Source organism: Anopheles nili, chromosome 2 (assembly GCF_943737925.1).
Source record: "Anopheles nili chromosome 2, idAnoNiliSN_F5_01, whole genome shotgun sequence".
NCBI classification, from domain to species: domain Eukaryota; kingdom Metazoa; phylum Arthropoda; class Insecta; order Diptera; family Culicidae; genus Anopheles; species Anopheles nili.
In genome coordinates, this window is record NC_071291.1 from 39,451,112 (window position 1) to 39,470,213 (window position 19,102).

The following is a 19,102-nucleotide window of genomic DNA, read 5'->3' on the forward strand; positions in this document are numbered from 1 at the left end:
CGAATTTGTGTGTATCGGTGACGAAACTTTATCCGAAGGTTTCCCGCTGGCACTATGGTTGATGTCTTTTGTTGTTATCCCCTCGACTCCTTTGATTACATGGCTTTTCCACATGATTTCACCTCCACGTGGGTGAAGGAACATAGTTCAAAGTAAATTCACCGAATGGAAATTCGATTGGTGAATAAAAATATCTCACCACCTGCAGGTGCAGCTTGAAAGCCCGTCAAAGGCAAAAATGTGTGAATTTGGAATGGTGGCTAGAATTTACAATGCAATCCGTATCCCGCCAGTAACCGCAAACCGGTGGCTTAAGATTACTCAACCCCTGCCGTAGGGACACCACGGTGAAAGGTTGAAAATGGCAAATCCCGAGATTGGCTTTACGATAATGCAATCTCGCCGACCGCTAGCGATCGCCCACCGTTGATCGTGGCTCAATCGTAAAAATCGAAACGGCACCACAAACGGCAGCTCGAACCACGAACACGCGTTTCATTTCGACAAAATACCGCACGAAAGCGAACGATCACGCGATCAGGATTCGGGAGTTTGATTGAATGGCTTACAATCGCAGTTTTATTGATCCATAAAAGAAAGACAAAACACTCTAGAGCGAAGATCAAAATCCGCGATGACAAACACCACACAGCGTTTCATGGTGGTCATTTTGGGATCAGTGTTCGGGTTGAAAGGGCCGTTTTAACATACAAAAAATGCTCACACCGAGCCATTCGTCGGCACCATTTTATGCACCGACCTACGCTGCACCCAACAGGTGCTTGCTTACCGATCTCGTTCCGCTTCGTTTCGCAGAGCTTGCTAGAGGAGGGCTGAGTTGCAAGTTAGCAACGCCTACCCACGCTGGGGTAGGCCCTTTTGCGCTGTACGGTCCAGGGATTGGTTTGCCTCACTATAGCGCGGTTCTGCCATTAATCACCACAAAGCGTTGCTCCGTGTCACGCGGCGGCACTCGCATTGGCACTCGGAAGCGGTGTGAACACAGAGAAAAAAAAACATGAAGGAGAATGAAAATAAAACAATCCCCCCATCTAAGTCCCCAGCCGCAATTGGCGAGTCGATGCAACACAGGGTGCAGGTGGTTGCTTTGGGCAGGTGGTAGCGTGCTTAGAAGCACCCTGGGAGCTTAGAATTATGGGGGTGGCTATCCCTTCCAGCTTAGCGTAAGTTGCCGTAGAGGGGTGCAAGCTTTGAAAAAAAAAGCACGTTCCAAGCTGCGTTCCACGTGTTGAAGGTGATTATGCAATCGCACTGCGCAGCTATTGTGTGCGGGAATAATCGCGACTGATCGCGGACTTGGCATGGTTCGAATGTATGCGGATTGCGTTGCCGGTCCAAAAAAGGGATCCGCGCGGAAAATGGAGTCATCGCGATAAGGCCGCGGCTGTGATTCGTAAATCGTTCTTGGCGGGAATCAGCGACGGAAACTCGCGCCGGACATTCGCTAGATTTGCGCTCGCGAGAAATGCTGTTCCAATTAATGCGTAATTGTCGTAGGGCGATTGATTTACGAGGGCGAAAGAACAATTGCGTGACGCACCGTGCTTAGACGGTGTTTGTGGAGGCGGTTTACATTTGACAATCGAGACATGAGCCATATAATAGTTCAAGCCATGCTAGCGAAATCGCACTTTCTAAGTAATTTGATGCCAAATAAAGCGAGTAGTTAACGGTGGTTTAATTTGGGTGATTGTTTTCCGCACGTATGTGCTTTAATTGAAGTAAATCAACCTCTAACAACCCTTAACGAACAGGTGCTCCTTATCAACGTTCTTACGATCGCATGAGGATCATGATCGATGGCACATCGCAACCATTTAGCGGACACGTTCCGCATTCGAAATCATTCCGTAAGGCAAGATGAAACAAATAAATCAACCCACCGACGTGTTGAGGTGACAAATGGCTCATTTCGGCGGCATATTGTGATCGTGCCTATGCAAACGTTTGCAGCAAATTAAAACAACGACCTGCTGAATCCAGCAATTCGTGACTGTGCTAAGTCGCGTGTGAGCACCTCTAAGTCAAGTTCGTGAGCAAGCACAAAAGATGATGGTTGGAGGGGATCGGAAAACAGTGTGCATAATTAATTCGCCTTGCGGGAAATTTCGGCTCACAATAAAAACAAAACGATACAAATCATGGCGTTTGTGGAAGTCACGGTTGTCCGGTGATGGACTCGCTGCTAATTACAATGCGACTGGAGGTTTAGGTTTGATCTTTCTATTTCTCTCTCTCTCTCTCTCTCTCTCTCTCACTCTCTCTCACTCTCTCTCACTCTCTATCACTTCTTTCCACCTCACTACCAGGGCGCTTAATGCAGATCGTGCCGCCGGCGCCAGCAGCTACTTGCTTAACTAATATGACACGGTGAGAATAAATTACTGGGACTTTCGTTGACGCACACACACTCAAACGGAGCTAGCCCTTAATCTAAACCTTTCATTCATCGTAGCCCTCAGAGACCCTTCCAACATAGGGGTTAAAGATACAGCTCGAGGGCTGTCTGCTCGTTGAAGCCCGTGTGTAGCAGATCATTGAACGGATTCAGTGAGTCTAGGTGGCTGAGCGGGCTCAGACAAGGTTCGGATAGCTGCAACGAGTCCGCATCCGACTCTAGGAACAAGCCAAACTCTAGCCCATCGTTTGGCATCACCGGTTGCCGATCGGTGCAGGCAAATGCGTGTGATTTGAGCCCACCAACTCCAGCACCTCCGGTTAGCGGGCTGAGACAGGGTTCGGACAGTATGAGCGAGTCGTTGTCCGACTCCAACACCGAGCCAAGATCCACGTCCATACCGAGTGGATCCGATCGAGTTGGATCCACCAGTGCCAGCGATAGGTTGTCGTCGATCTTCTCCATTGGCGTCACTGGTGGCGCCGTCTTGGAGGTTGCAGATTTTCTCGTACTTCGTGACCTACCCTGACTGGGTGCGTTGTTGGCGTTTGTAGTGGGCTTCTTCGCACGACTGCTTGACGACGTCGATCGCTTGCTTGTGGAGGCTCTTTTGCGAGGGTTGCTCGTCGAAGAGGAAGATGTTCCGGGTTGAGTTCGACCACAAGACTCCACCGGTGAGTCAACAGGAGACGAAAGATAACCCGCCGCCATCGAAAGAGCACCTTCACGCAACAACAAGCCTTTCTGCATCACTTCACGTTCGATCTCGTTGTGATTGATCACATCCAGGTCGTTGTTGTTCTCGAGTGTCGTGGATGTCGTCCCGTGCAGCATATCGCTCAGTATCCGGATGTACTTCATCGCGAGTCGTAGCGTGGTGATTTTGGTGAGTTTTTCGCTCGAAGCCGCACTTCCAGCACAGTGTGCTGGTGGACTTACGGGTGAGCTGGTTCCACTTGATCCTGCCACAGCCACCGGAACAGCTCGACGTAGGTTCTCGAATGCACTATTAATCTCACGCATACGGCTTCGTTCGCGAGCGTTTGCTGTTTTCCGCCGATATTTGCTGAGTGGAGCTGCCTTGGGTTTGGGTTTTTCTTTAGGGGTTGCTTTTTCCTTCGGTTCCTTGGGGTTGTTCCTGCTCACACTAGCCGGTTCCGGTGGTTGCGTTGTACGGCGGGATTGACGCTGACGTAGTGAGTACTTTTCGTCCTTTCGGATCTCAGATGCAAGCGTTCCGGCACCATCTGCGGCCAGTGGATGCGTTCCATAGCTACCGAGCCCGTTGTGGTTGTTGTTTGCATCCGCTACCGTCGCAGGTTCCATCGAAGGCCTCTGGTTGTAGGTGATCGCGCTGATCGACGCCATATTGTTGTGCCGCATTGTGACCCATGCGGGGGTTGCTTCGGCCGGACGTGAGAGAGGCGATTTTCTGCGGAAGAAAAGACAATTTGTTAATCATCTGGTCAACCTGAGGATGTGGATGAAGATGACGGGCTCGTCGATCGATTGGAATTCGCCTCTTTTCTAACATAAAAAATGGCGAACAATACCGACTGCCTTAAGGGTGGCTTTGAAGGAATGTGCTGCAGAAAAGCAATCTTCTTAGAAGGATCGTTTTTTTTCTCCAACAACCAATTTGGCACGATCGCGGATGAAAGCGCCCCATTGTTTGGCATATTCAAATCCATCCAAATACCGTTCACCGAGTGACGCCAAACCCGAAATGCGAACGCGTGACAAATGGTTTCTTTCGGTGCCTGATAAAGAAGCATCAAACAACGCTCCGCGCAAGAAACCAGCTGCGATCCGGAAAAAAAACTTGTAAATCATCGACAACAATTGCCTTTCCTGATCCGCCGGCAGCCGATGGAAGCTTCGGCGTTCCTTTTCATTCCAAAGCGCCTTTTGTTTTGTTTCATTCCACGTCCCTTCCAAGCGGGCACTTTCTCATGATGAATTATGACGCCATGAAAAAGGGCCTTCCTTCTGCTGCTGTTGCTGCTGCTGGTGTGCCGAGAGCCATTTAGCGGCAGACCCATAATCGGCCCACTGATGGACTGGTTGTTTGGGCTCAACCCCCTTGCTGACACTTGACACTCGTGTGTATCGAATATCGCAGCATTGGGCGGTGGCTCACCGTGCCAGAGTTCAGCGAGGCCACCAAGATTAATGACTATTGACACCTTGGGGTCACCTGCCTGGAGATCGTTATCACATCGTCTCACTGCCCAGCCGGAGCGGGTGAACATCGTAATTTTGGATCTGGTAAGGGCCGGTTTAATTACGGCGTAAGATGAGCACCGGGACACCGAGATATTGCAGTACGCCGGTAGGCAAATATTCACCCATTAACCTTGGCTCATCCTCACGATGGGGTGGAGCTCTCATGTGGTCTACCTTTAACAAAGACATCACTGGAGATAACTGGTCAACCTTGCGAGTCTTGAAGGTGTTTACTGCGTGAGATATGGATGGATCGGTAGACACGGATGCATGTTGAAGAACGCCGGTTTTTTGACTGCTTTTCAAGAGCATGTTTTTGCTCATTCACCAGAGAATTTTTGTACATGTGTTCACATCCTGTACCGCGGGATAAATGGGACAAAAAACCGCCTCAGAAACCCCAACATTGTGCGTTTCTTTCGGTCACTTTCGCTTTGTTCCGAGGCTGATGGAGATGACGCGACAAATTAAGATTCGCCACCGTTGGATGGAAATGGTTTCGGAGGAGGGAACACTCGAAAAAAAAAACATCGACCACCCAAACTAATAGCTGGCCGACCCATTTTCGCGTGCGAAGATGAAAAAAAGCTTCAGCTCAGTGTAGTGGCATTCGCGGTAGGTCGACCCTTGCCACTCTTGTGGACGTGTCAGACGTGCAGAGGAGTCGAGATCGCGACCCGACACGGCTTGCATACGCAGCAGATTAATAAAGTAGCCGTGGGGAGGGCTTTCTATTTGCGATGTTGCCTTGGCGGCATAAGGCTGACGTCCCGACGACGTTTTGAAGCGGGACTCAGGACGCGATTGTAAAGCGGCACACACGACGAAGCGCAAGGAAAGTAGGCTGCGAGTGCTGTGATGTGTCCTTGTCGCAATATGTCACGATTTGAACGCCTGATATGCAGGCAAGCTGTGCGAGGGTGTTTCGTGGCTCAAAGTGCTGTACGCACAAAAGGCTGCTCGTCAACGCACCATCGGAGGTAAAACAATGGCGCAGGATTTCCCGCACTTGATATATCGTGTCGTAAAACGCTCGAGATGAATCACATGACAGGAAGTGATCATTGAGAATGCTGTTATTTCAAAGAGTGTCGTATAGAAGATCCAACCGTAAACCAAGATAGTGCTTCACTGATCAAGCCCATCCTATTGCTTTACCACTTCCTGCACACAAGTAGGATAAAGATCCTTCGCTTGCATGTTAATTCTATACAGATTGCTAAGTCATCGGCCTGGTTAGTTACGGAAAAATGGCATGGATATGAAATACTCAAAAATGCAATCTCCACACCACCACCGTCTACTTCGAATCCGTAACATCTTCGTCCGTTTTAAGTCCCGTGACAAATTCCTTTCGACAGACTATTTCACACGAGTCTGTCTCACGGAAACCGTTACCATTGGCAGGGCCGCAAAATAGCTGCACATGCACCACGAGCAAAGCAGTGCAAGTGAGAAGCCGTCAACGTCAACCAACGGCTTCCAAACAAGTTGTCCACCGGTTCGCCCCAAAAACGGCACCATGATGGACGATCTTCCTGTCCGATCGGGTCGAGTTAAGCCACAAAACCTGTCGATCGGCCGTGCACATCGTGAGGCGTCGATGCTCGAGCGTGTGTCAATTGCACCGGATCACCTAATCGCCTCAAGATCACCGCAAACCCTCGAGCAAAGCTTCTCACGCGCTCGTGTACGTCGCAACTGACGGCTCGCTGTCTGGTGGGCATTTGTTGGTGGGCAAAACCGCAAACTCTTGTGCCGTGCGGTAATGCTCCTAGCCGAGATTCCTTGCGATGGTGCAGTGTACGAGGATGCACAGGCTGCAAGTACGTGATCTGCACCAGAAGCAGACGCCACCGCGTTCTAGCAGCGGTCGTAATAAAAACGTACCCCAACGTGCGCCGAATATGGCTGACCGGTGTGATTATTGTGGTTGTATGATCGCGATCGCGTGGTTTGGCTGGTCGGTTGCGTACGCTGGGTGCAATTTGTGGTGGCCTTTTGATGCGTTGCGCATTCGTACTGGCCGGTGGAGCGCTTTGCTACCGTTTTGGAGTGTTTGCACAATGCTGGTTGGAGGCTTATGGCCACGAATATGTCGTCCCTTTCCCGGAAAGGGCAGTTGTACGCAGGACCGGAATCCCGGCAGTGGCAATTGGACCTCGGGTGACCTTAGCTGGCTGGTAGCAGGTTTCCTGTGTTCGATGCGGGAGTTGTAACACCGGCTAGGATCGGCTGGTTCTTGTAGACCATCGACTTCTTTCGGAGACGTGCCTGGCCAAGGGAGGCCTTCGGAAGTCTGTAAAAGGACGCTTTGAACGGGACTTTCCGGCAGCGGTTGAGTCATTCTCCGACCCAAGAGCTCGCGTGTGATAATGACAAGAATATGGGAATCCCTTTTGCGATAGAGCAGGCAATGTGAGAAATGGTGGTGTCGATTTTTGCTCGCTCCCTACCGAACGGGTGCTATTTTTTTGCGTTCCCTTTTATGCTCCCCACGCCAGTGATCGATCGGCTTTGGAACGATCGCACGCAATCGATACTGTCATTCGGTGGCTTTGAACGTATCAATCAAACATTTTAAAGGGCCCCACGAGTGTCAACGCGACGCAATGTGCGAGTGTTTTGCTATTCTGTTCGCCTCCAACACGCGCTCGGAATGCGAGCAATGCGTCGTAATTATGTTGGTAGCGTTTCGTGTGCTAGAGGGTGCTTGGGTTTTTGTTTCCCTCGCAGCTAGTCTCAATCGGCTACCGCACATGGTGTTTAGAAAGTGTCCCGACAGCGGTCGGTCGGTGCGACTTTGTTTCACATGATCTATAATGCATCGGCATGTGCTGAATTGCTGTTTTTTCCTCTCTCTGAATAAGATAACGACATTCCGTTCCGTAGAGCGACAGCCGAGGACAAGATAGCCGATCGAGATTGGCTTGAATTTTCTCACATTTCATTTGAAAAGTCATTCAATTCAACCCGCTGGTGATTCACGCTAACGAGAGAACATGCATCATCTCGTTATGAAGGATAAATATTTACTAGCTCAAAACTAAAGGAGCATAAAATGTAATTATTGGATCAAATCATGTGATCGTTAAATGGAACGAAGACATACTTGTGTCAAAGGTTTTGGGCTATATTTTGACGGTTTGATTTAATCTATGCTCGCATCGCATGGTTTGTACACATGACCTTCACGAGAACAGCCATTATGACATAAAGTGCTGCACCCGTGCTAAACAAACATACAAAAGAGACGCAAAAATCTCACCCCGCGTATCCTTGAGCATGTCTACATCAGCAAGATGACAGATCGCTCACCCGTGATCCCCGATCGGCGACGGAACAATTAAGAAAACGCCATCTGAACTGACGAGTGCGCTACTGCAACGTCTCGCTCAGCTGGCAGACCTCGCGAAGGGCTTCACTGAGGGGTTAGCAGCCCAGATCCAGCGTAAGTTCGCAGAAAGCCACATCGATGCCGATTGCGATCATCCACGGTAGCAGTTGAGCGGCAGTTTGGTTCAAACGCACGCGCTGACCACAAGACAGTTCTCCAGAAATCGATAAAAACGCGACGGTCAGCCTAGGCACACCCGCACGAGATCCCGCGAGTACAATGTGGGGGTGAAACCGCGCCCTTATTTCGCACCCCCACGTGATTGATCGTGGGTTGGACGGAACGTGCCCTCGGTCGCGCCCGAGCTCGATGCTCAATTCCTGGGAAGCGCAAACAGAACCTCGGTCGCGGCTTTCCCAGGGCTGGCTGGAACCAAACGAGTAACCCACTTTTGGTGCGTCCTGAACCGATGTTCTGAGGCGGGTTTTGGTGCACGTCCACTCGAGGCACGTCTCAAAACGGTGGCATCACACCACCGGATCTGGGACTTTAAACTCGGTCCCGGCATTGCAACGGTGGCAACGTTTTGAGTGATCATCAAAGCGAACTATGTCGCGACCTCCCGCGATGAAATTCGAAGTTTGGGGGAAAAAATCCCGACTGGCGAATGAATTTAAATACCACAAATGGTGGCAAATGTGTGTCCGTTCTCTGGCTTCGTGTCATATGGACTTTTCGTTGAGTTAATTACCCAAGAACCGTAGCACGCGATGGGGAACTTTCCGTAATGAACCATTAATCAATAATCCTGCTTAAAGTTCGGCGAACCTTCACTCATTCGCTTAAATCGGCGCAAATTTCGCGCGACGTCCGCTGTAAGCTTATTAGCGATATGACACATGATTTACCGCCATCCGTACGCGTGTATGTTTTTGCCGACGGAGGGTGAATATGGGCCCTTTTTTTTTTTTGAAACTGACCGCCAACACCGTAATGGCGCTGGCACGGAGCAGCGATTTAACGGACATCAGCCACGGCTTGGCCGCGTTTCGTCCGTGGCCGAAGGATTTGTGCGATCGTGCCCGCGACATGCGCACGTGTTGGGTGTAATTGCCATTTTCATCCCGTGGGGTAGTTTCACCCCTACGATGCACCCCCTTCTCGACGGGCTTTAATCGGTGGGTTCCGGCGGCGGTGCGTTGGAAGTGACGCGCCCGTAAGACGCATGCCCATTATGCGCCACGTTGATGAACGTCCTTTTCGCGGAATGCACCGTAGCCAAAGCGTTGCGATGCGGCGAAGCGATTTATGGATCCTTCTCACGTACGCGAGTGCCGTCATCGGCGATCGACGACATTTTCAGATCGTGTCAAGCTGATTGGGGAAGCGCTCGCGTCGGTTTGGTGGCCCATTTCTTAGCCCCTTGGGGCGGTGCGCGTCTTTGAGTCGCTTCCCTTCGAAGATGACCGCGAATGTGGCCGTTGTGCTGTGGTGCAACAATTTGCGCATCGTTCCCGCCGAATCTCGGTTTCAATCCCCATCTGATCGGCACTGTGACCTCCATAAGTGGCAATTAAAAGTTTCTACAAAACGTGACTGCCAGACACACACACACACGCGCGTGCATGCTCTCTCTTTTTTCATGGTCGCCATTTCATCGCACCGCGCGATTATGGTGCGATATAAAATCGTCAAATTACATGCTCTTTAAACAAAAAGTTAACAGCTCCGTGGTGCCTGGTGCCTCGGTCACAATCAGGCGAGATAAACCGATTAAAGATCACCAAATAACAGATCGAGAGATTAAGCACCGAACGAATGCGCACCGATCGTCGAGGGTCCATTAGTCGGTTAATGAAGATATAAAAAAAAGCCCCAGCGATCCGGCTGACACCATCCTGCCGATCCGATCGGGTTGACAAGGGCCCAGGTGACAGTTGGCACCGTGAGTCTTAGCTACGGCGCTCGAAACGACCAGTCAACCGGGCTACCGGAGCGACAATTCGGATTACGCCGCGATCGTAGATAGGGACACGTCGAGGATCTTATGATCGACGCAGCGGTGGTGATCGACGTTGCACCGCTCGGCGGGTTTTTGTGTGATATCATCTACCGACTGGGCACCGGCTCTAATGCTGCTTTGATTGAGATATCCCTGGTCGGGTGAAAAGATGTTCCTGCTCATGACGAAGCAGGTCAGATGCCGGCTCACAGATAACGGTCGTGGTCGCGCACCTCTGGAAGTCCCTGGAGTCGGTGGTGACGAGATCCTGGAGTGGTGTGGCCATTTATGGTGTTCTCGTTTTTTTTTTGTTTCAAGGGCACCTTCAAGCGGGCTCAAGTGACGGTTTCACGGTGGTTTACACTTACCGGTTGATTTTATCGCGGCTACCAATCCGGCTGAATCAGGCGCATCACTGGAATGAGGATGAAGGAAATAACGCTCGTCTTAGAGAGGATGTTGGAAGATAATTTTAGCAAAAAAAAAAGATGAAGAAACTCAACACCCAGAAGGACGCCCAGTGGAGTGGAATGCCGAATGAAAATCGGTGAATCGACACGCGGCCGGAGCGAGTTTATGATCGGCTCTAAATCCCGTGCCCGGAATGTCAATAATAAAGCGAAATTTCACCGTCGTAAAGCGCGAACCCCCAATGGCGTGGGGTTTTCGATTCCTAATGGGGCTTTTTCGATGCCGACGCCGTGTGCCGAACGCGTGCCCTAGATGGCTATCGGGCTAGAATACACGTCGCACGAGTGGTTGAAAATGTGCCGTCGCAAATTTACGACTACACGTAGGGCAATTAAATTAATTAACGTTCGCCACCGGGATCGATCGCGCGGGTGACGGTTTCAAAGCTCACCCGATGGCTCAATCAAATCGCAATTATTCAAACAACCTGTGGGTCATCTCTTTTCCCATAGCAAACTTTCTAACACACAACGAAAGAGCCCAAGGAGTGGGTGAAACAAAAAATCAATGTATATTTAATTAATCTCGAAGGGCGTCGATTGAAGCCCAAAAGCTTCAGCATCCAATTTGCGAACCAACACCGCCTCGTTGGCCTCGGTTGAGGAGGCGCTTTTTTTTTTTGGTGCTGTTGTTTCTCGTTTCGTTTCCCACTTAATGACGGCGCTCTAGTTGGCGACGTTCATCCCCGGGGCGGTAAACGTCCTGCGGCACACAAGGCCGGTTTTTCACTTTTTACCCATCCTTCAGCGTGATCGCGCGCCGAAAAGGATGTCGCTGGAGCGCACGATCGCAAAGTGAACGGAACAACTTTGTCGGTGTCGGCGACCAAGGGTCCCGTTGAAAAGTTGTCGTCGCAGTTGTCATCCTAAATCAAAGCTGCAAATGCGTTTTGCGCGAAAAATGAACGCCACTGCGGACAGCTTGGAGTGGGCATTTTTACAGCTTTTCCTTTCCTGCCCACTGGCGTGCTGATGCGACAGGTGAATTTCGGGAAGGAAAGCCATGGAGGTTCGATAGGAGTACCACGGCGAGAGTGGCAATTAAAGGCGAACAACATTTCGTCGGCCGTCGGCAGGTCCAGCTACTGGCCAAACCTTCTCGACGCGGGTTACTTTTCCTCGCGACAGTTCGCGGGTCGGAAAGATAAAAAAAAACCGCGCTATCAGCGTATGTCGCCCCTTTTCCATTCTCTTTCTTTCAACCTCTTCTACCCCAACCAGGTAGTGTAAAACATGTGCTCGTTTGCCAGCTTACCGAGCGCGTGCAAGCATCCCGACCCGGACCGAGGTGTCGTTAGTGGAACCCTTTTTTTGTTGGGTCCCTTTTGACAGCGACTACGGCCAATTTTTTCATTCCTCGTTTCATTCGTCAAGGAGGCGCCCGCTGCTGGGTCCCACTTTTGACGTATTACATCTTCAAGAAGCTAGAAATTGTATCAAATTTCAATGACCCCTCGCGACAGCAAACCGTTAGCAATCATAATAAACATGACAAACATGATCAGCGGCCACCGATTTACTTTCACATAAATAGGAAATTAACTCCGGCAGCGGCACACGAAAAGCACACACACACACAAACGAAGCCCGCTGGCAGAACTGGAATTGCTGCCGGTTGTTGTTATCCAACAACCCGGCCAGGCGAGATTTGCCACACCGGACCTGCCACGAAGGCCAGCCTGAGCTGGAGCATAAATCCGTACGGAGCAAATTTGGAATATAATATTAGTCAGCCCGCCGGAGGCTGTGCCTTCTGTGATGTCTGTCTTCATTACGGGTAACATCGGCGAGTGATTTTTACGACGGCCTCGCTAGCCTTCGAGTCGAAAACTGCATGTCTAAAGTCGCCGCCGCCGCCGCCGCCACCGGGTGAGGACCGTGATTGCATCTGGGGCGGCTTTATATCTTAATCATTTGATATGATTCCGTTTTCCACCCCATTTAGAGCGCTCGGAATCATGATAACTTTGTTGCTCGAAATCCTCGAACGATTAGCACCGAAGCGAAGGGAAGGGCACCAGCGTAATTGGGGCCACGTGTGAGCCCTTCAAGGGTGGTAGGGTTTGTTTTAGATATTCCCTCCCCCAAGCGCACACCACTAAATGGATAATGACACGTCATTAAACTCATCGTGCCCAGTGCTCGAATGGGCACCGGTTTCTGGTGGCTGGTGGGCATTTCTATTTACACACGATGTTCCCGTGGCTGTGGGGTTTTGAAAGTGCGAGTCATTCTTTTGGAATCGCTGTCCGTTGCCACCCCATTGGTGGCTTCCGAGGGTTGCTTCTAATTCGCGCTCAATTTCCGAGTATCGTAACGCAAGCTCAGAAAAAGCGATGGGAATGATCGCCATCAGGTGGGGCATTGGTTCATTAAAATGTCATCAATGAAATTAAATCATTTTCATCCAACGCTCGGTTGCAACGGGCTCGAATGGATCTGGGAGTGATTTCAAAGGGTGGAATTTTATGTTGAGTAAAGCCCCCCCGGCGGGAAAAGCATCATGGATGCCGTTATCGGATGGATTGTCGAACGCAAATGAGTTTGTTTCTCAAAATCGGCCTTCGGTGTGGTAATTTATTCAGTATGCTGTTCGTGCCAGAAAAGTATCAATGAATATCATTCGTAATTGAGCGGAGTATCAATGCCCCAATGGCATTAGTAGGAACACCTTTTGAAATGTAATGCTGCATAAAAAGAAATCATTAAAGATGGACCGCTTTTTGGGTGCATTGTGAAAGCTATTATTCCAATCAAAGATTTAAGTTACAATTTCCAATTTGCTGCTCCGTACAGGAAGCAATTTCATTATGTGCACGTTTGCGTCGTCATTGAAACACAAAGTTTGTTCAGTCTTGACGCGAAGGTTTTCCTCCATCAGTTAAGGAAATGAACAACTTCACAACACCCATTCACTCGACTAATATGGCAACCTTCTGGCAGCATCGAAATTCATTTGATTCGTTTAATTTATGGTATCATATTTAAATGCTACCAAAATTCGGTAACAGTCCCATTAAAATGTGACACCGTAAATGAACTTCCTCGGAGCAATTTCCTCAGTTGATCTCCCAAAGCGAGAGAGAGAAAGAGAGAAAAAAGCGTCGTGGTACATAGCACGAATTTTCCCGCCAGACCAATGCTTTCTCCACACCAAATCGGGCGAGTGTTAATGGACGATAGCACCGCAAAAGGCACCGTTGGGTTGGCGCACTTATTGCTATCACCCTATCACCCGGGCGGGAATGTTTTCTTCGCTTCCCAGTTCCGAAACTTCGCCCGAGATGACCCTGATGGGTCCCCGGAGAGGATGCGAAACCACCGGTGACCGCTTAATGGTCCTACGCGATCGTAATGGAGCATCATTACAAGATGTCGCGTTCGCAAATGGTGGTGCTGATCATTTCGCGCACTCGCGCTACCACGGGAGCAGTTTTGTCGCTTAAATGTTGTGTCTCGATTCCCACCGGGTTGGGAATCGAGCAGTAAAATCAATGCGCCATTAGCACGTTGTTGCAAGAAACGAAAAAAAAATTGCATTAAAAAGAATGGGAATGCCAGGTTGAATGTGAGGGAGTGAAGGACGAGCGAAAGAAAAAAAAAACACAACGTCTTTTGCACGCACTTTTGCGAACTGGCAGGCTTCCGGAACGTGGTTTCGCGGTCAAGCCTGACATCATCCGGTGAGGCGAGTGTTTTGCGGTGCAGAAGTCGAACGGAAGGAAGGTGATCTTCACACCTCGCGCGAGCCCCGATCGCAGTGCGATCGAAAGGCAGCATATGCTTATTGACGTGGCCGAGTGAAAAGTAAACCTTCATCGAAAGTGTACCGGTTCAAACGGCAAACATGGAGCTGGTGTGGCGACATGCGCCAGCTGCACATACGGATCGAGAAATCTCGTTCAAATATGAGCGACAAAAATGCCGTAAAGCGTAACAGGTCGGTCATGATGGCCTTCCGTTCGTTAGCGGATTGGGCTGTATGCAGAACGTGATATTTCATAAAGAGAAAAAAAAAATGCTGTGAAGATTAAACATTTGATGGTTGTGCAGTAAATTTGGGCAGCTGTTTGGAATGAACGGGGTGTTAAAGAAGTTGACGATTTCAGGAAGGCATGAACACTGCAATGTGTAAAAACTTCCATCTACAAAGATTTGTTGATCCGGCAAATGGGGTGTGAAAACTCGTTAAAAGCTCAAACTATTGATTAGCTTGAATATGGACTCAAGGCTTTTTCTCTCAAGTGACTAAAGTATCCAAATTGTACTCGAATAGTCTTCTAACGGGGTTTCCTGAAAAAAAAAATGTTCCAACTCAACTTGGCGCCCAGAGCTTTCAACAAAATTATGCACAACCAAAACCCCAAAGGGAATTGGATCTTAATTGCATTCCTCAGATGCAGATACAAATATTTATCTGGCTCATTGTTTGGCGAGCCGCACGAGCCAATCAGTGCTGCTTAAAATGGCAGCTCGCGTCATATCTCTCAAATATGACATTTATCTTACGTCCGAAGCCCGCCGGCAAGCCACGAGCATTCCTTCGATCGCCGCGGGCTCAATCGGGCTCATTTAAATTCAATGTCGCTCCGGTTCGATCAGTCGATCGGTTGGATGACTGCTCACGTGGCTTTCCAGGCCAGCCCAGGCCGGTTGCACGATAACCGCCCCATGTTGATAAAGCCATCACTCGTGCGCCATTTTTCGGCAACCGCCGCAGGGCCGCGAGTGCTCTCGAGAAGAAGCTGTTCCAAATTCGGTAATTAAGCTAAGTGAAATCGTTTAGTCAAAACAAACGAAGCAATTCGAGCGGGAGTGCCCACGGCAAACGGCAGCAGAAGCAGCTTAGCAATGCAAATTTCACGTCCCTGGTGTGATAAAAGCAAGAAGCAGCGAAGACAAAGGAAGCTAAAAGGAAGAAACGAACGTGTCACTCGCGGGCGCGAACGCGTCCTCTCCATCTCCGCGGAGGAAGGATTAGGAAATTGAAAATTATGTGTTCAAATAGTGATTTGTCTCCAAAATAGAATCCACCCTCCTCGCTCTCAACCCTTATTTAAATGAAAGCCAAATGGATGGAAAGATAAAAAGCGGATTTACACCAATAAAGCGTCGGCAGGTGTTTGTTTTAGGCCAGCCTTAAATCTTGTCACCTTTCGGTAGCATAAGAGGTGGAATTTAAATAATCACACATCTCGCCCGGCACCTCGACCACGGCCCGTGGAGTGTGGTGACTTCGCACCTGCCTTCGACACGATCCTCGCAGCCTGTGCGGTTCTCCGTTTTTGTGCTTTGTTAGATCCAAAACCCACCGCTTGCATGGCGTGGTAATTTATGTGAGAAAGAACCGCACGTCACCGATCCGATTCGATCGGAAAATGGACTTATGGTTGGTCGATCGAGAAACGTCGCTTGACGCAGGACATACGGGCTTGACGAAGGTGCGCTACGGTAAACAGGATCAGTAACGTGTTCGGTTTTTTTCACGCAGCCAGCATCGATTTTGGATGCATTTGAATACGGGATGAAGACGTTGCATTAAGAGTAGCAGCTGCCGAGGAATAAAGCGTCTAACGTTAGGTCTGGCAGATTGGTGTAACTTTTCGCAAGAAGCAGTTGACACCACGAGCCCAGCCTACAAGGACTATTAAATTAGCGAAGCTCCCGAACATTGTGCCATCGGTGGCTTTCACTGCGTCGCTGAGACATACTGGCTTTCTCCGTAACCTCTGTCTCAGCTGCTGACCCTCCAAAAGGGGTTGCTGGCTTCTAATTTGACACATCCGGGGGCACTTTTTGGGGAGCCATTAAAACTTCCAACACTCGGTGTCGTTTGGTGGCATTTGGCGGCGCCGTCGCGTCATTAGTTCGCTAAATGATGCTACAGCGTGAGATGGGCCGTTTTATGAAAGCCCATAAAAAGAAGGCGGCTTGCGAAACTCCACACCGGTAGCCGAACCCGGGGCGAACTAATACGCGTGCGCACTCCTTCATTAATCAAAACGATCAAACGGCTCGGGACGCTCCCGACGAGGCGGTCGGACGGTCCGGTAATCAAAATCAAGAAGCTGTGAACTAATTTTATGGTGGTGAAAAATCATCGGTGGCATACCCTGCGGTTAGAGAGCGACCCAGGTCCGACCCATTTGTCACACTTTGGACTCTCCCGCTAGCTTTCGGGAGGGATTTTCGCGCCCCTGCAAAGAGAGCTGGTGATAATAATTTAATTGTCTACGACCGATCAACCCTCCGACGGTCCAATTTCATCGAACCGCGCGCGATCTTATTTCGATAATTGGCCCCTAAAAACGAGTGCCACTGGTATCGAGAACGAGTCGCTCGAATGGTGTCGTTTGGCTTTTCGGGGGAAATTATTTAATTAGACGAATTAAGCCGCAAAGGCATCCCCCACCAAACGCCCATTAGTGGTGCTGCTCGGAGACCCATGTGATATTTCGCGCATTGTCGAAAGGGCGCCCGAAGGAGGAATCCGTTGCCTTGTGGGCTAAAGAAAAGGACTGTCGGATGCTTCGCGAGCTCGAGAGACGAGTGCTGCAGTGTCGTGGTTTTGATTGGGATTTTATTGCCTCTAATTGGAACACTCATTTTGGGCCTTAATTTATGACCCACCGGTGGCTCCCGAACGGTCAGGGCGCGTTTGGGCAGTTAGGCAAAAGCCTTGCGTGATGAGGCCACGTCGCGAAGGACGTGCGGGTGGAAAGTCTCTAGACTGTCTGTTCGCTTTTATCAGATAAAATTTAAAGCCCTCAGCGGGACGGATCGGATTCGGGATCGTAAAAGCATAAACAACATCGCGATACCCGTAAAGCGAAAATCGTTTATTGTGAAATCCGTCGAGTGAAAGACGAGATGAAATAAACAAAAAAACCGCATGCACGCGATGCCTTGGCCATTGCATCCTGAGGAGAAGGAAAAAAAAAACGCCTTTCGAAGGGCTTAGCGAGGAGTGGACTTTTCCGTTCGGTTTGTGCACTTGAGCGAGTGCATTCCAGCGCGGAAGATGAAACTGGCCAGCCCGTTGACGGACAGTTGAATTCGGCGAAGAGGTCGTAACTGTGCCACGCCAGGAAACGGGGCGAACCCGGGAATGGGAGAAATATTTATGGCTTGTTTTAAGTGGTTTTATTGCACGTGTTCATTGAGGGCGTTAATATGATCAGCCAACCCGATAGCACGGCCTGCAGGAACGGTACGAAAGTACTATTCCTTTTTCTGTCAGCTAACAATGTCAGCTTGAGAGGTGGGTTTTTCTTCGCTCCAGAGTTATCTACCTTTGAATTAAGAGAGTTCTCTTTAGCCTTCCAAAACGGACGGAGGTCGATAGAGGACGAGGCTTCTCGAACCTCGAAGCCCACTTGTTCGCTATCAGTCAAAACCTTACCTCATGCTCTAATCATTAATTTCGTCCAAAACATGCCGACAGTTGCTGCCGTTTGCGTTTCCCGCAACATATCTGCCAATAGCAACAGCGACATTCCAATCTCGTTTCAAATACCAGCCTCAACGTGCGTGAGTGGTATGAAGTGAAAAAAGAGGTGAATCAAATTGCGTACGCAAGTCTGCTTTTCTTCGCGCGGTCTTACGCACTTTAAGGAAGGGCTTTAAACACGCGTTTGCGCGTAACGGAATTTCACGATTGTCGCCAGCGGCAGCCCGGGCCCCGGGTGAGGGCACGTGGCATAGAGAGGCAAGAGGGTTACACATATTTTTCAACGATCAGCGATCTGCCACCCCGGGCAGGACGAAAGGCGACCGAAAGACAAGAAATATGTGTGTATTTATAACCTTTTATCTTCGCTGCGCCCACTGCTTCCCTCCAAGCCTATGCTGCCTCATTTCCGATGCGGGCTAATGATTAATATTCATATGAAGATTAATGATCCGGTCGCATGGCAAAACGGTCCCAATCCTCCAGACAATGCCCCCTGCCACGGGGGCCGCTTCGGCAAGGGCAGGATAGCTTACGCCGAAAGACAAAACCGCGCAGGATAAGCAGAAGGTCTTTCGTCGGCTGCGTCGTGGACGGTTTTTTGACGTGATATTTTTTTGTTGCTTCTACTACTTTTTCCCGCCTTTTGGAGAGATCGCTTTCATTGCGGATGATCGACGGCACGGTGCGTTCACCTGTAGTCCGGATTGTGCGAGGTCCAACGCTCTTTAGTCACACGTACGCACTCGTGCCACGGCGCCATCACACAATCGCCGCAGCATAAGGGCGTACGTGGGCGTTTTGAGGCCCGCCATCCCGGAGGCTTTGTGGGGATCTTCACGGGAAGCCCCAATTGAGCTGTTGCAGTCGCTGTTTGCATGCGATGCGCGTTGGGGCCGTGAAAATGGGTAGGAAGGCGAGAGAGAAAAAAAAATAAAACCACACGTCCACCCAACTGATTACCTTGAAATATTGACCAAGAAACGATTGTCACCTTGTCCTGCCTGTGTTTCGCGACAAGAGCTAGGGTCGCGGGTACCGGGAGGATGGCAAGAGGGAAACCCGTGGGTTGCACCTGAAGGGTTTGTTTCTGGTGGCTTTATTTGTGTGCCCTCGGTCAAGCGGTGACTGGGGCTGTCATTTTCCTGCGTTATAAAACACTTGACGCGGTTGGGTACGTTGTTGGGGAGAAGGAGCT

General features: G+C 49.9%; 1 protein-coding gene across 1 annotated transcript; it reads right to left on the reverse strand.

Annotated features, from left to right (window-relative positions):
• Nucleotides 1-2,503: 2,503 nt before the first annotated feature.
• Nucleotides 2,504-3,802, reverse strand: LOC128731681 (helix-loop-helix protein delilah). Its single transcript, XM_053824813.1, has one exon. It carries the CDS (start codon nucleotides 3,800-3,802, stop codon nucleotides 2,504-2,506), a length of 1,299 nt encoding a protein of 432 aa, XP_053680788.1.
• Between the last annotated feature and the right edge of the window lie 15,300 nt (nucleotides 3,803-19,102).

What these genes read in the sequence shown, in the direction of transcription:
- LOC128731681 (XM_053824813.1), bottom strand. Translation starts at nt 3,802, where the DNA reads ATGCGGCACAACAATATGGCGTCGATCAGCGCGATCACCTACAACCAG.